Source organism: Beta vulgaris, chromosome 7, assembly GCF_026745355.1.
Source record: "Beta vulgaris subsp. vulgaris cultivar EL10 chromosome 7, EL10.2, whole genome shotgun sequence".
Lineage (NCBI taxonomy): Eukaryota > Viridiplantae > Streptophyta > Magnoliopsida > Caryophyllales > Amaranthaceae > Beta > Beta vulgaris.
This window is the reverse complement of record NC_079208.1, coordinates 54,116,302-54,132,000: the sequence shown is the minus strand read 5'-3', so window position 1 is coordinate 54,132,000 and position 15,699 is coordinate 54,116,302. Positions and strand designations below refer to the sequence as shown.

The 15,699-nt window shown below is 36.8% G+C and overlaps 2 protein-coding genes across 8 annotated transcripts; both read right to left on the bottom strand.

The window, feature by feature from the left end:
- Window positions 1–599: 599 nt before the first annotated feature.
- Window positions 600–6,121, bottom strand: LOC104899804 (glyoxylate/succinic semialdehyde reductase 2, chloroplastic). Of its 2 annotated transcripts, none has more exons than XM_010687073.4 (12): window positions 5,780–6,121; window positions 5,240–5,315; window positions 4,586–4,651; window positions 4,287–4,362; window positions 4,156–4,211; window positions 2,946–3,030; window positions 2,617–2,677; window positions 2,406–2,458; window positions 2,261–2,331; window positions 2,089–2,161; window positions 1,012–1,116; window positions 600–907 (listed from the first exon to the last, which is right to left on the bottom strand). In XM_010687073.4, exons 1-12 carry the CDS (start codon window positions 6,009–6,011, stop codon window positions 749–751), a joined length of 1,113 nt encoding a protein of 370 aa, XP_010685375.2. In that variant the 5' UTR covers window positions 6,012–6,121; the 3' UTR covers window positions 600–748. The 2 variants fall into 2 exon arrangements, with proteins under 2 accessions (XP_010685375.2, XP_010685374.2); XM_010687072.4 differs by having other exon boundaries at window positions 5,240–5,318; window positions 5,780–6,120.
- Window positions 6,122–8,390: 2,269 nt separating this feature from the next.
- Window positions 8,391–14,781, bottom strand: LOC104899803 (protein STABILIZED1). 6 transcript variants are annotated; one of them, XR_008967143.1, is made up of 6 exons: window positions 11,402–14,781; window positions 10,845–10,936; window positions 10,648–10,740; window positions 10,241–10,351; window positions 9,800–9,852; window positions 8,391–8,843 (listed from the first exon to the last, which is right to left on the bottom strand). XR_008967143.1 is itself a non-coding variant. In XM_057390926.1 (2 exons), exon 1 carries the CDS (start codon window positions 14,506–14,508, stop codon window positions 11,434–11,436), a length of 3,075 nt encoding a protein of 1,024 aa, XP_057246909.1. In that variant the 5' UTR covers window positions 14,509–14,781; the 3' UTR covers window positions 9,799–9,852; window positions 11,402–11,433. The 6 variants fall into 6 exon arrangements, 1 of the variants encoding a protein (XP_057246909.1); XR_008967144.1 differs by lacking the exon at window positions 10,241–10,351; XR_008967145.1 differs by lacking the exon at window positions 10,241–10,351 and having other exon boundaries at window positions 10,680–10,740.
- Between the last annotated feature and the right edge of the window lie 918 nt (window positions 14,782–15,699).

Sequence of the window (15,699 nt, the reverse complement as noted above, 5' to 3'; positions counted from 1 at the left end):
GAGAGAAACTGAACTGTATTATTATTATTATTATTATTATTATTATTATTATTATTATTATTATTATTATTATTATTATTATTATTATTATTATTATTATTAAGCACCTTGATTCAAGAATTCAAGACATATTTTCACATCAACTGAGGTAATAAATGTTTGATTCAATATTTTATTTCCATTTTAAGCACCTTATACATAGCCCTAAGGGCTACATATATCATTTTCCTTATTATTATTATTATTATTATTATTATTATTATTATTATTATTATTATTATTATTATTAATGAACTCTAATAATAATAATAATAATAATAATAATTAAACTAAACTGAAATTAAGTGAATTGTACTCAACTAAAAATAAGTCAAAAAAAAAACACAGCCTTATTGATCATGAAAATAGAAGGCAATCATCTGAAGTATAAAGGGACAACAACTTTGGCATGCCAAAGTAAGACAAGCATATATTCATTCTCACTTTACACAATATTCAGAAAGCTCAAAGATTCAAAGACAACTCTAGTACCCTTTCTTTTCCCTCTTCAAATGCAAGCAAAACAAAGCACAACATCTAAAAGCCATAAAAGAGAGGAAGGAGAAGAACAAGAAAAGAACCAATTGAATTTATTTTGTATGCTTTCCTCAATAGGAAAGAGGGTCAGATTCTACAGGATTAAAGAGAAAAGGATAAACTACAGCAAGAAACCAACAAGGAGTGTATTGTGTAATATTGGGTTGCTGTTTTATTCTGTGGGGTTGGATTTAAGAGCTTCAATTACAGCTGAAAAGTCCTGATCACTAAGGCCACGAGCTTTGGCAACCTTGTAAAGTTCATTTGCAGCCGCTGCAATTGGTATCGGCTGAGAAACAGTTTCTGCTAATCCAAGAGCAAGCTTTAAATCCTGACAGAAGTTTTTAAAATCAGGTAAAATAATTTCAGTCAAGGGTCAAGGGAACCGATCAGTGAATTTTGGATGGGTGTTCACGGTTTATGAATGTTACTGACCTTCTGCTGATGCTTTAAGGGGAATGCTGTAGGATATTGGGATTGGATCATTGATGGTCCCTTGAGTTTGTACATTGGTGCACTAATTGCGCCTTGTGAGATTACCTGGAGTTACAGCACAATTAAATATTCTGAAGGACACTATTTTTTTAATTTCTAACCAAGAAGATTTAGTGTACATTGTACAATGTATATTGCAGAATTATCTGTAATGTTAGAAAATGCATGAGTGTACATTACATAACTACATTCTATGACATGAAAGATAAGTGAAAGCAAAATTTTCTCTCTATGATAAACGATAAAAGAACCAAATGAATAAACGCAAATCTTTTAGAGCAAGATACTAATAAAGAGCAAAACCTAACTACCTCAAAGAAGTTCTAAACCTCGTCAGCAAGCAAATACAAGAAGAACCCAAACACGTTTAGGGAAGTGCATACATTTGCAACGATACCCAGAAACTTTTAGAGAAATCGAGGAGCATATGGAAGCGACAATAGCACACCAGAGTGGAATCTACTTCTGGTTCAGAATATATGCCAAAATGCATGTGCAAAATCTCTCTGTCATGTATATGAATCATCTCAAGTTTTTGTCACAATTCATATTCCTTTTTGAATCATTGTATAAGCTCAGGTTTACTTTGAATCCAAGCTCAAAATGACAACATGAAATAGGGAATGTATACAAGAAAGTCTTGGGGTCTTGAACTAGGGACATGTTCAAAATTCTATGGATTAATTACTAATTCAGTTCCCAACATAACTAGGTTACAATAATCTTCGAATGCCAAGAACAATATCAGTTACATTTTGGGCCAGATTCCTAAAAATGGGCAAGTCCTATATACTCTATGCGACTTGTAAGTAGGATAATGTGGCTCCACTCGCAAAACTCACAACTCCCAACTGTACAGTGAACGTTGTAGGAAACCGACTTTCTTTTTAGGACGGAGAGATTTTTTATGCATTGATACAGTCACAAAGGTGCAATACTTATGTGAGCACGACTCGACCACCACACTTGCATCAAGAGAAATGTAACAATAGGTGTTTGATAACTATATCTATGTACCTCAACGAGGACACTTGCATCCAGCCCAACTTTTTCACTAAGCATCAGTCCTTCAGAAAACGATGCCATCATACTGCGAAACGGCCAAAAAATCATGGATGAAAGTTCAGTGAAAATCTGACACTTTGGCCTTTAAAATGAACAAACATGAAGGAATGACTAGTCTCGGTACCTTCCCATGACCATGTTCACGACAAGTTTCATTGCAGCACCATTGCCAACATCTCCAAGATAGAATTTCGACTGAAATGATATTGTTAGTTGAATGAGGGAAATTTAAAACTAGCAAGGGGAAATGATACTTGAGAATAGTGTACCTTTCCCATGATCTCTAAGAGGGGAGCAACTCTTTCATCTAGGGACAGGTCACCTGTGAAATTGCAAGTCCAAGTGTTTTTTAAACCGGAAACAAGAGACAAGCGGACAAACATAGAGAAGTAAACAAAGAAAAAGGGACATTGTTATCTCCATATACAAATAACGAATATCTAAGCTGAATATGGGGGAAAGGGCACAAGCCAAGGTTACCTGCTGTAAGAAATATCAGCTGCCCATCCTCAGCTGGCTTCTTGGAGCCAGAAACTGGAGCCTATTACAATATGCATAAGCATGAGAAACTTTTCCTGTTTACTGATAAAGGTCTTAGTGGATGCAATATGATTAGTGGTTTCTCTGCTTCGAGGACTCGGAAGACATCAGTGGCAGAAAAGCTCTGTTACAAAGGAAATAGTTCCTACTGGCCTTTTCCCATTCTTCCTCTAACCTTGTTTTAGATAAATTTCATTCTTTCTTTGAGGGAAAGAAGGGGTTTCATAGATCTTGATATCATGCAGAGAAAAGTGAAAAAGAAGTAATACCTCCAAAAACAATGCCCCGGTAGCTTTTATACGCTCGCTTATAAGTTTAGCTGTCCCGACATCAACTGTTGAAACATCTACATACCTTCACATCTCAATCCAATAAAATTTTCAAAGAGTATTCAGCATGTAACATTATGACAATACAAGACAATCTCTTAGGAGTATGAAACACTACCTGTTTTCTACACCACTTTAGACAATCTCATTGGAAATGTAAAATATATGTAAGGTTCATTAGAATGAGTCTGACTGCAAGCTATATGTTTTTAGCAAGAAATTTTATAATTGATATGCCTACTGTTACAGAAAACAATTTGATCAAAATAGTTGAACTAGAAAAATATATGAGCATTAATTTGGCGGTTAAATAAGAAGCATTAATTATAAAAATTCCATTATGAAGCAACAACAATTTCATAGATGTAAAAAGCTCTTTATATAATTACAGGCCTTTAAGCAAATGCAAAATCTGTGTGTGCGATTGGGCGAACCTATATCTTTAGTGTGACCCGTTGGGTTTGGGGTGATTTTCTTATGTTAGGGTGACTTTATGATGCCTTATTAAATTGTCGAGGGCTGAGTTGCTACAGGTATGTAATAGACTATCCAAGGGGGTCAGGGGCACTTTTGGTAGTAAACACTAGTTATTATGTTAGTTTGGGGAGTAAGGCAAGCAGACTATAAATAGAAAAGATTAAGGAGAGAAGAGATCATGAAGAATATATTTGAGAGTTCATTTAGTGGTTGGCTTGGGGAGTGTAAGTTACTCGAAATTTGATAATCTATCTTTATTTTCTGCAATTTCCATTTGAACTAATCAAAATCATCTTCATCTTCTTTTATTTTACTGACAAAAAACTAGTTCATTACAAGGTCTCGCCCCAAGACCAACAGTTTGACAAAAAGAGGTAATAGGATTAAGGGTTCAGCATACCATGGTGCTAAACTAGCAAAAAGTTGAATCCCCATCATCAATTAGTTCTAATACAAAGATAATACTAGGTAAAAACTTATTTAACAAAGACAATAGAAAGTGAGAAAGAGTAATAAAGGCAACATTTCCATCAGCCTAAGAGAATAGAAAAATACAGATATTAAAAGAATAATTTTTGCTGCCAACTATCGTCTTTAATAATATCACTTGTAAATCAGAACAAATGACATTGACTATAGCACGAAAGTTTGACATTAATGCAGAACTTCTCACCCTTTGCCTGGACCCATCCCATTTACGGCTCCATTCTTCCCACACGCAACATCCACCTAATGCAAAAGGCTTAGATATTGCAATCACTGAAAGTTAAATCAAGCAAGAGAACACAATAGAAACATACGCACTGCACTATCAGGATCGGCAAGCATGGCAAATGTCACATCACAGGACGCAGCTACTTCTTCTGGAGAGGGTTTATACCTGCATCAGTGAAAAGGTGACAAGCCGATCATATCAAGGTTGTTAATGAAGGTAGATTGATGGAGAATTGACAATCATCAGAACACTACATGGAGATGATATCAAATAGCCCATCTATGTTTCTGTCAGCTTGAAGATTATATTTAATTTTGTGCAAGTTTGACTATTATATGAGTACAAGGGAATAACAAAATGTGGTATACATATAGAGATAGAGACTTACTTAGCACCCAGGCTGATGAGAGGATCACATTTACTCTTAGTTCTATTCCAGACAGTCACATCACACCTATAACACGCAGATTATAAGTTGCAACAATTAGCAGAAAGTTCCAATGAATGATTCATCATAAAGTAGTATCATTCAATAAAGCTCTTTCATGCTTAAACACTTCAAACATCCTGCAGATTACCAATGAAAAAAAGAATCAAGATGTGTCTTTGTTCAATCAGCAAAAAAGAACTTCTATTTTTTTTAAATTAGGAACATGGTTCTCTAGCGAGTGGACTGATTTGCACAAACAATTTCCTGTTTCCAGCAAAAGCCAAGGGACCAAGAGTCTGTGCGCTCCAAACATATGGGGTAATACAAATGCTATACATGAATGTTGGAACCAAAGATTAAAATTAATCATTGAACAACTTAATTTGAAGAAGTACCTAATTTTTTGTAATCATTTAGAAGTCCTCCATACATGTTAAGGAGCAAAAGAGTGAATTCAAAATGTCGATCCATAGCATGACGAAATAAGTGATAAGACACATAAATTATCTAGACTAACTCAAACCAACCCTCTCCACACTCAAACCCTTCATACTATGCACTTTCTTCGAGTCGGGCAAGTAATGTAGTAGGAGTAGCTTATATAGTTCTCACCCGGCTTTTATGAGATTTTGGGCCATTGGAGAACCCATTATTCCAATTCCAAGAAACCCAACACGTCCTGAGAATTCTTCTGCATCAACACATGTATTAAATTGGCTAGAGTTAAGAAAACAATGACAAAATTGAAAACAAATTGCACCAGAAGAATTATTCAGAACTGTCATATGCACATTCCATAATTCATTTTATCATGATATATTTTGCTCAAAATTCTGTTTCATACAGATTACAAAACCCAGAAATCCCTTGTAAACTATATCTTCAAAACACTTTTTACCAACATCTTTTGCAATATGTTCATCAAGAGCTTGTCACCCACCTCTAAATTCAGACATAATTTGATATTACCATTATCTTTAATTTCCCCCATTTCCAAATTCTAATTAACTTGATTTTATCATTCAAACATTCAACTAATATTTACAACGCCAAAAAAAAAAAAGCCATTCAAAGAGCTAAAACCCCACAACATCAAATTAAAAATTCAAACTTTATAAAATATTCAAGATAATCACTAGAAAAAGGTGATACCTTTGGCTGAAGCATTGATAGTCCGAGAAGAAAATTGTGTGGAAGAGAGAGAAAATAGAGGTTTAGAGAAGAGAGGAGAAGTGGGTTTATGCCTAAAATGGAGAGGAAGCTGCGGACAAAAAGATGAAGAAAAGTTAAATGCCATAAAATTAGGCATTGAAGTTGTGGTTGTTGTTTTAGAGATTATACAGTTATGGCAGTGGGTCTTCAGTGTAGTCATTGCCATCGCCATTAAAGCTTCAATTTGTGGAGTGAGCTACTGCTACACTACACTGCTTCACTTGGATAGTTGGATATAATCTTCTTTTACTTTTTTTTTTCCTCCTTTCCTTCTTGTGTTTGTTTTAATAAAGAAATATATATGGAGGAGGTAGTGATGGGCTGATGGCCACTGGTGCGGGTTGGGCGGGCCGGACCGTGGGCCGTAGTGGGTTGGGCTGAGATTTCGCGGTCCAGGACTAGACCGTGAAATTATGGGTTGTGTGGACTGGTCCGTGGGCTGAAAAATCTTGGCCCACACCGGTCTGTTATCGATTTTCACGGTTCGGAAACCCGTTCTGGCGGTTCGTGGGACTTAGTGGGCTGGTGGGCCGACATGAGATATTTTTTTCAAAATTATTTAATCATTGAAATATATACAATTATTAATAGATAATGAATAATTTCATTATTTTAACATTTGATTGAATTATAATATATACAATTTGATTAAAATATACACAATTTGGTTCAATATTTACTTGGATTGGGCTGGTCCGTTTCATAGGCATGGTTGGTCCGGTTTCATGGTCCAGGTTGGACGGTTTTAGTAGCGAGCTTTAGTATATTAGGTGATTATAATTTAGTAGTGGGCTTTAGTGTATTGGGTGATAAAGGCAAAATATGTGCTCTTTGCTCTAAAATATCACCTGTATGTGCGCAACTTCAGGCTAGTGTATTAGGTGATTATGATTTTTTTCAAATTTTTAGTGAATGAAGGATAGAAGTTATGTTGAGATAAATGAAGCTATAAATATTTCATGATAAAGTCTTCAAATCTAGCAGAAACATACCAGCTGCTATGGAAACTTGGCTAAGCAAAATCATGGGAAATGGGGAAAAAAAAAATACACTTTAGAAAACACCCGTACAGTAACAGGAACAACCAACCACCATGTATTTAAAAATTTGTGCTACTACAAAATTAATTCTATTACATTCAGACTGGACACCAAACTTCACAAAGACACATCTAATAGCAATCTTTCAAGCTCAAAAACAAATTGCAGTTTTTGAGTTCGACAGATTAAGAAATGTAATGTGGCAACTGGCAATCACATTCTGAATTGGCTATCCACACATTTAACGAAGATCATTTTAGATGTCAATGCTAATTTACTTAAATTTAACATTTTTCAGGTTCAACATTGTTTTCGGGAAGCAAACAAGACAGCGGACTTAATGGCGTATTGTAGGCTTTCTTTCTCGAATCTCGTCTATAATATCCTCCTTATGATATTTTCTCTTTTCATCCACAAGAATATTTTAGGTTGGCCCCCGATTGAAAGGTCTCCCAAAACAAAGATCACTATGAAAAATGCTATCTTGCAATAAACCACACAAAGAAAGTTACTATTCCCTCCGTCCCATAATATAAGTCCTGATTCTGTTTTTACAAGAGAATTAAGGTAAACTAGAATCTTGTTTTATTTAAATAAAAAGATTCATTTTTATTGGGAAACACTTACATTGTTTTTTTCTTTTTAACAAAAAATAAAAACTTAACATTAATATTACATAGTTTAATGAGTAGAGGAGTTTAATGGGTTATTGGGTTATGAGATTCTATTTTATCATTAATAATGGTGCATTGGAAGCTGAAATTATGATGACTTTTTGGGAGTTAAATTATTTTCATGAGGGTATTTTGGGTATAATTATTGATTGAAAATAGAAACAAGACTTATATTTTGGGACACTTTAAAATGAAAGGAGACTTATATTATGGGACGGAGGGAGTACTCCCTCTGTTTTTTTTTATCATTCCTACTTTGACTTTGCACGTTTGCCAATGCACGTTTTAAAACTTAAATATCTTTCATTATATATTAGTAAAAATTATAACGATTGAATTTTAATAAAGTACTAATTGAGACGAATCAAACAAGACCCCACATGACTATGTTTTTTCTTATAAATTGAGAACATTTGAGAAGATTCTCTCTATGCATGAATAGTGTCAAGATTCTAAGTGAGAAAGATAAAAAAAAACAGAGGGAGTAAATTACTAACCTATTCGTGATTCCACATTAAATCACCGAAATCAAACATATAATTTCGAAATATATTCTAGAAGCAAACTCGAAGCAACAATTTTTTTACGCAGATGACTGATATTACTAATCATATTGCGAAGATTTTAACAAAACTAAGACCTTAATGAGTAAAATTACTAATCATATACCCATAAGCAAACTCAAAGCAGGAGATTTTTGAACAAAGTTGATGAAACGAAACTGAGTACGATGCTCCATAAACTTTCCCCACCTTATGCTTTTGATTCTTGCCAAAACAAATTACTTCAACAATAATTATGAACCCCATATGAAAGCATATAAACAATATTGCAAGCTAACAAGAAACGAATCTGAGAGATGTGTCTCATTTCCAATACTTAAATATACCTAACCATCTCAAACACAGTCTACCGTAAACAAGATTTCAATTCAAATAGAATTGAAAATCAATACAACTGATTTTAACAATTAAACTGGAAATCAGCATAGGACTTGCTGATACATTAAAAGTTCAGTACTTATCCTAACCGAGTTCGAACCTAAAAAGAACTTCTCAACAAGGAATGGGCAGCAAGAACTCGGATTGAAAGCGAAATCTCAGAGTTTGTTCCCCCAGTGAAAACAAATGATTTGCATACATTCTTTTAATTCTGGTAATTAGGCTTGTCAAGGAGGCCAAGTTTAGAAAGAAAAAAGTTGTAGGACTCCCAGTCTCTTCTCTTAAGATATTTCAACAGCTTCTTCCCCTGCTGCACCTTCGCTAGCAGTCCTCGACGATAATGTTCATCCTAAAATAAGGAACACTATCATTGTTAGTTTTATAATTAATGACAGAAGAACCTCTGGCATATAAAGAAATGTATCAAGGCAATAAGGAAAAGCATACAAGTAAACTTTCCATCACCTATAGTCCTATATCATGTTTATCCATTTTTCGGGAAATATTTATAGATAGTCCCAACTTTCGGTCATATTCTCAAATGTTCAGTCCTATTTCAAGAGTTTTCCCATAAAACTGACAAAAAGTCTCTCCAACCACAAAGAATATGACCAAATAATCGAGATAGGATATAGGCCACGCATACCCAACCCGACACACACACACACAGATAGGCAACCCTTGCTTCAGTGACATGAGCAGATGGACAGTAATAGACCACCTAAAATAACAACCATGTCATATCCTAGATTATGACAGGTTTGGCAAATGTGACAACTAATACTGGAAGGAAGCAATATACATAAATGACATATATTCGTCTAACAAAGAATGCAGTATACAGACTGCATAAGAACTTTGAGGAAGGCAACTGGATTTGATGTGGGACAAATTTTGTCATCCTAGGATCATTAACTGTTTGAAATTGCCTCCAAGAAACAACCAAAATTACTTAAGTCACTTATCACACCATTAGAAGATCCCCCAGATAGCATTGCCACTCAAGAGCAAGATGTTCCGATTCAGACAAAGGATAGGGAAGAAAGCAACACCAAGTTACTTAAATGACAGATATGAGAGTTACCATCCCTTAAGCTAGCTATATTAATTTTTATTTTTCATCATTATCATCTCCCAGGAACATCAAAACAAAAAACTAAAAAGTTTCATTAGGCTTCATCAGCTATCTCTTAAAAGAGGACCCATACAAGTGCAAGAGAAACTAATTCCTAAATGAATATCCATATCCGTCTGTAACATACAATAATGTACAGAAATGTGGAGGATCCCTGGTGAAGTATTTACCTTATTGTGCAATACAGAAGAGAGATGAAGTGTTTCCGTTGTAAGTTGTGCAACTGCAAAATGAAAACAGGTGAAAGATGATCAATTGGTATGATAAATAATAAGAGCAGTTAAGAATACATTTGTAATATTAAAATCTTCTTTTCAAACTGGCCCCTTCGATTTACTTGAACTGAACAAAGTTTAACATATGCTTCCTAGTAACTTAAAGCTCTAGAAATTTCAATTCAAATATAGTTAGGAATACTGGAATATAGCCAAGAACAATTTAATAATCGGAAGATTCCCACATTAAAGCAATCAAAACATTCCCACATTAAAGCAATCATCGTCAAAACTGTAATCAATATTGATACAAAGAACTTTTAACACTAATTTCACATCAGAAAAACAATAATTATATAAGAGAAACAAACAAAGAATTGAAAAAGAAAAAGGAACCTCCTCTAATGGCATTCAAATTCAGTCCTAAGCCATCTCAATTTGAACCCTAATATTTCGCTGTAATTCTAGAAGCTCGTGACATCCTCGACAATATCATACTCTTTTCACCTAATAGATGACAAACACATGGATGAAGACCTTGCTACATTGTAGTTTGATACAAGAATTTAAGAATGCATGTGGCAAGATTTTAGGAGATGCAAGTGAAGGTGTTGGGAACCATAACTTTTTAGTAATGACAAAGAAAGCTAAAATACACAGATAAATAACATAAATAATATAAAGTAGGCATAAATAATATGTGGAACACATACCCAACACAGGAAACGTGCCAAGTAATTGGTACGTGTAATTATAGTAAATGCAGCGAATAAAAAAAATGTAGTAGCTAAATGATCAATCACCAAATTTGCTCTCACAAGGATGAACTTCTCACTTTCGGTACTGCATTCAATTCAAAGGTGGTGTGACACATAGGCTTGTTCACCCATCCACACCTGTTTGCGTAATTGCATCCTTAGATACGGTGATAATTCTGTAAAAGCTCTTTGCAGAAAAACAAGTAATGACTAATGTTAATATATATTTTAGATAAGAACACCTTCAGTCAGTGTAGCGCCATAACAAGAAGTATAAGAAGCCTCTGTATCAATCTCCCCTGTTTGGCAACTGTCTACATGAGATATCGACGGCCTATATGTTGTATGACGATTTATGAGACATGACAATCTTCGACAATGGTAGGTAAAAAACTAAGACAAGTAACATATCCCAGAATTCCCATCATCCTGAGGGAGGCACATTCACAAGCCATATCCCATCATCATGCTAACAATAACAAGCATCATCAATAGTAGTCCGTACAGCGATGATGAGATTACTAGGCATTTAGAGTCAATTACATGTGAGAAAAGCATGATTTGGCACATAATTAGCAACTACAAATATTAGGATGCTGTGAAAATGATGTAATGAACACAGAACAAAAATTAAAACAAAGACAAAATGCTAAGCCAAATTGTATTATTCAAATTAGTGGGTAGAATTCAGGAAAGCCAGAAGTCCACGCCATAACAGTAATGCTACAATAGGGAGTATCAGTCAGAATATATTGAGATTTCACAAAAAGCATGAACACAAATGTAAAGAAATAAAGACCTAATTTTTGCGTTTTTTGTTTCTACCATCTCCTAGATTGCATTGTTGTTCCCAGCAGCATTTTCTTCCTTCCCTAGAGCAATTACAACTTTCTTCAAGATTGCTTCAGTTGGCTGGTGAGCATTCTCAACTGCCTTAGCAATCGGCTGCCACTTCTCACCATGCTTGGGCTCTGCAGCCACACAACGTCTCAGAACATCCTTCTGTAAGTCCTCGGTTCCATGCTGGAGTTCAAATTTGTAGTACAAAGCCCAGAAATCCCCAATATCCGGAGCAAGTGTCACTGCCCTGTTGAGCCAGCTCCTTGCCTTGTCCACCTTTCTGTCATGCCAAAATAGCTTGGCTACAGCAGCGATGACGTGGGGATCCTGGTCACACTTTGTTAATGCATCTGAACTCTTTGCTTTCCGTTGAGGACGGGGAACATTCTCAATTTGAGCTGCCCATAAGATACCACTGTTAGGACATTCTTGGAGAGCCTTTGCCAACAGGTTATCAGCCTCCTTCTTGTGCCCGTGTCTAAGTTCAGCTCTAACAGCAGCAAGCCACAGTTCAGGATTCCTAGGATTCCTTTTCCGAGCCATAGTCAGAACTGCTCGAGCTTTACTCAGACCAGTCCTCGTCTCTTCAAGATTTGCAAGTGAAAGCCACAGAGTTATGCAGTGTGGACAATTCTTAAGACCAGATTCATACGCTTCTTTAGCCTTGGCTTGCTCTCCAAATCGTTCATGCAGCTGCCCAAGCATCAACCACAACTTGAAAAACGATGGAAAGCGTTGCAGGCCTTCATCAAGCAGCCTCCTCTCTTCTGCAACATTACCAAGTTCTCTCTCAACAATTGCTGATTTCATCCAAACTCTTTCAGTTCCTCCTTTTTCTCGAGCCTTAGCAAGGAGCATTTTTGCCCTTTCAGGTTCATGGTTTTCAAACTCCAGCTTAAAAGCAGCAAGCCAAATCTCCTCAGAGTTTGGAATAGCAGCATAAGCTTCCTGGAGAATGGCTCGAGCAGCAGGCACATCACCAGCAAGCCATTTTTCCTTAGCACCCATAAGCCAGAGAACTTCAGCCTGAGGGACATATGTAACCGCCCTCCGCAACAAGGCATCAAGAGATTCCCTAGTTCCATGACTCTTCTCCAGTTGTGCTGCTTTAAGCCATATACTCTTCTTTGTCAAGAAGATGGAGAGAGAATGAGCATATATAGCCCTTGCAGTTTCAATAGACCCTCTCTTCTTGCACTCTTCGGCATCAGCCACCCATGTTCTCTTCCGATCTTCTTCCTCTACCCCAATGCCAACAGTGTGTTTAACTATAGCTTGGCAAGTGACAACAGACCCAGCACGCTCAGCAGCCTCTGCTTCTTTCATCCAAGCTTCTCTGTCAATTACAACTCCCTCTCTTTGTAGAGCCCTTATACCCCTCTCTATGATCTTCTCAACCATCGCAGTATTTCCATTAGCCTCTTCCAACTTTGCAGCAGTAATCCAAATTGCGGGCTCCTTTGAAAGCTTCATCCTAGCCGTGTTAAGCACTTGTTTCGCCCTCTCATATGTTTCCAGCCTAGCAAGAGCAAGCCACAATTCAACATGCAAGGGACAGCATTCCACAGCCCTACCAAGCAAGAGAGTGGCTGACTCTTCATCAGCAAGCTCAACAACTGCCTTCCACAGCCTCACCGAGTCTGGAATATATTCAAGCCCCTTCCTCAGTACCCGGCTCTTACTCTCATCATCTTGCTCTAATTTAGCAGCGTGAAGCCACAACTTCACGGAATTCGGAATTGCTTTGACACCTCTAGCTATCACAGCCTTGGCGTCATCAGGGCTCGCCATACGACATGCCTCCACCCACACATCCTCATTAGTCGGACACTCCTCACATCCCTTTTTGATAAACTGTCTAGCCGCCTGAATCTTGCCAGCAACCTCCTCTAGCCTAGCAGCTGCAATCCAACCAGGAGGATGCTTTGGATTGGTTTGTATGACAGATTTCAACAGCAACCTAGCCTTCTTAATATCCGAAATCTCTGCATCACTTGTAATCTTCATACTCTTAAGATCCGTTAAATAACCTTTTGGATCAACAACTGTCTGCCCCGTTACGGAATCGGATAGTCTATCAAGCTTCAGTGACAAGACAGTACCCCTACCCTCACCAACAGCAGTCAAATCAGTAACAGGGGTCTGCCCCCAAGGTGTCTCTGTCCCACCAGCAGATCTGCTCTTTGGATCAAGCGCTGTAACATGCTCTTTCTCCTGTCTAGCCTTCTCCAGAAGTGTATCGGGCACAGGCACAAAACTCTCAAATCTCTTCTTCTTATTCCTCAAAGAATAATCCCCAATCTCCGGAATACTATCCCATTCCTCCACTGACAAAGTATGCAGCTTTCTCTTCAAATCCGCAAACTGCTCCGTAATCTTAGGGTTCGAAGCTCGGTACTTTTCAATCTCTTCCTTCAACCTAGCCTCCCTCCTATCCTTCCTCCTGGAGTCCATCCTCTTATCAATCTCCTCCCACACCGCATCGGCCTCCTTATCATCCTCATCATACTCCGCAGAAGCAAACAACCCAACATCATTACCCTCAAACTCATCAAACTTTTGGTTCTCATCATACCCTTTCTCATCCCCTTCCTCATCCCCTTCATCCTCCTCAGCTCCCCCCTTCCCCCTTCCACGGCCCGTGGTAGGTACCGCAGCACCCCCAATCGTAGTTGCCGACCGGTCAGGCAAATCAGGGGCCGATCGAGCAGGCCCAATATCCGACCGGGTCGTAAATCCAGTGGCTCCACGGCCCAACCCGGCAACATAATTAGTAGGGGGTTTCAAATTGAGAAATTCAAGCTTGCCCTTAGGCTGCACAGGAGCTTGCATACCACCACAAAGGGGAACATGTAATGTTAGGGTTGAATTCGATCGAATACCCAAATCAGCAATTACACAATTAACATCACCAATTAATCTTTTGGAAGATGATAAAAAACGTTGGTGTTCAATTGGAAGGCCTAATCTATCATTAATTGTCTGTTGTAGATTCCCCAATGTTGTGGAATTAGGGTTTATATCAAGAGATAGGGTTTTTCTGTCTAAAGTAATGACATACACCATATTTTTGTGAAATTGCAACAAAAGAAAAATAGAATCAAAGAAAGTTAGGGTTTAAAATATCAAAAAGTACCTGTAAACGTCGTAGCACAGCGATTAGAAGCACATGAAGATAGAAATACAAGTATCAATGGAGGCGTTGAGTGTTACGGAGGAGGGATGGTGGACAGAAGCTTTCTTTGTTGGTAGTTTCTATATAAAACCTCCCGACTCACTAATACTGCAATAAGTCGGTGAGATGAAGATTTTTCTGGACAGAAAAAAGTTAGTGCATGTACAATAGCTGGTTGGGTTATTTTTGTTGGTTTTTGTATTTTTTCTATCCTCTCTTTTCCTTTTTCTTACCCCTCACATTCTATTTAGGGATGAAAGTTATTCGGATAAAAATCCAAAATCCAATCCAATTCGAATTAGTAATTCATATCGGATTCGAACTGTGTTCGAATTGGATTCAGATTGAGATTTTATTTGAAAATTTGGGCTTTCGGATTGGATTGGATTGAGGGTAATTGGATCCAAAAATACAATATAACCGAATAATAGTATACCTTGTATTATGTAGCTGATTGGGCTTAAGTGCATAACTGATTTTTTAAAAATAAAAAAATTACTCCATAGCCCAATACATATAACACTTCAACCCTTCCCCTAAAGCACTAACTACACTTATTTCCTCAATCTACTAGGTTGTTCTTGTTGTGCTTAATTTATTTCATCGAAAAACTAGAGTTATAAAATATCGGATTTTCCGATCGGATCCAATCTAACATTTGAAAATTTGGATTGGATTGGATCGGATTCAAACCCTAATTGGTTTGGATTCGGATTGAAAAATTGAAATCCAAATTTGATTCGGATCGGATTGGATTAGGCTCTAATCCAAAGCGCACACCGAACTTTCACCCATAATCCCACTAACTTCCCACCAATTCATCTTTTTTTTTTTCTCACAATGGTTAGACTAATTCTACTTGGCTTTTCTAATTCTCTCTCTTACTTTTAGTATACTCCATCATATACTCTCTTTCCTATCGAAAATGTTATTATTCTTATATAGAGTAGATAATTTTTATTCGTGTTTTAATTAGTGATGTATTAATTAATTTATATACATTATGAATAATTTTAGGTAGGAGAAAGTTATTAGAAAGAAAAGTAGGTTGTGAAAAAATATGATAAAATACATCAAATTTA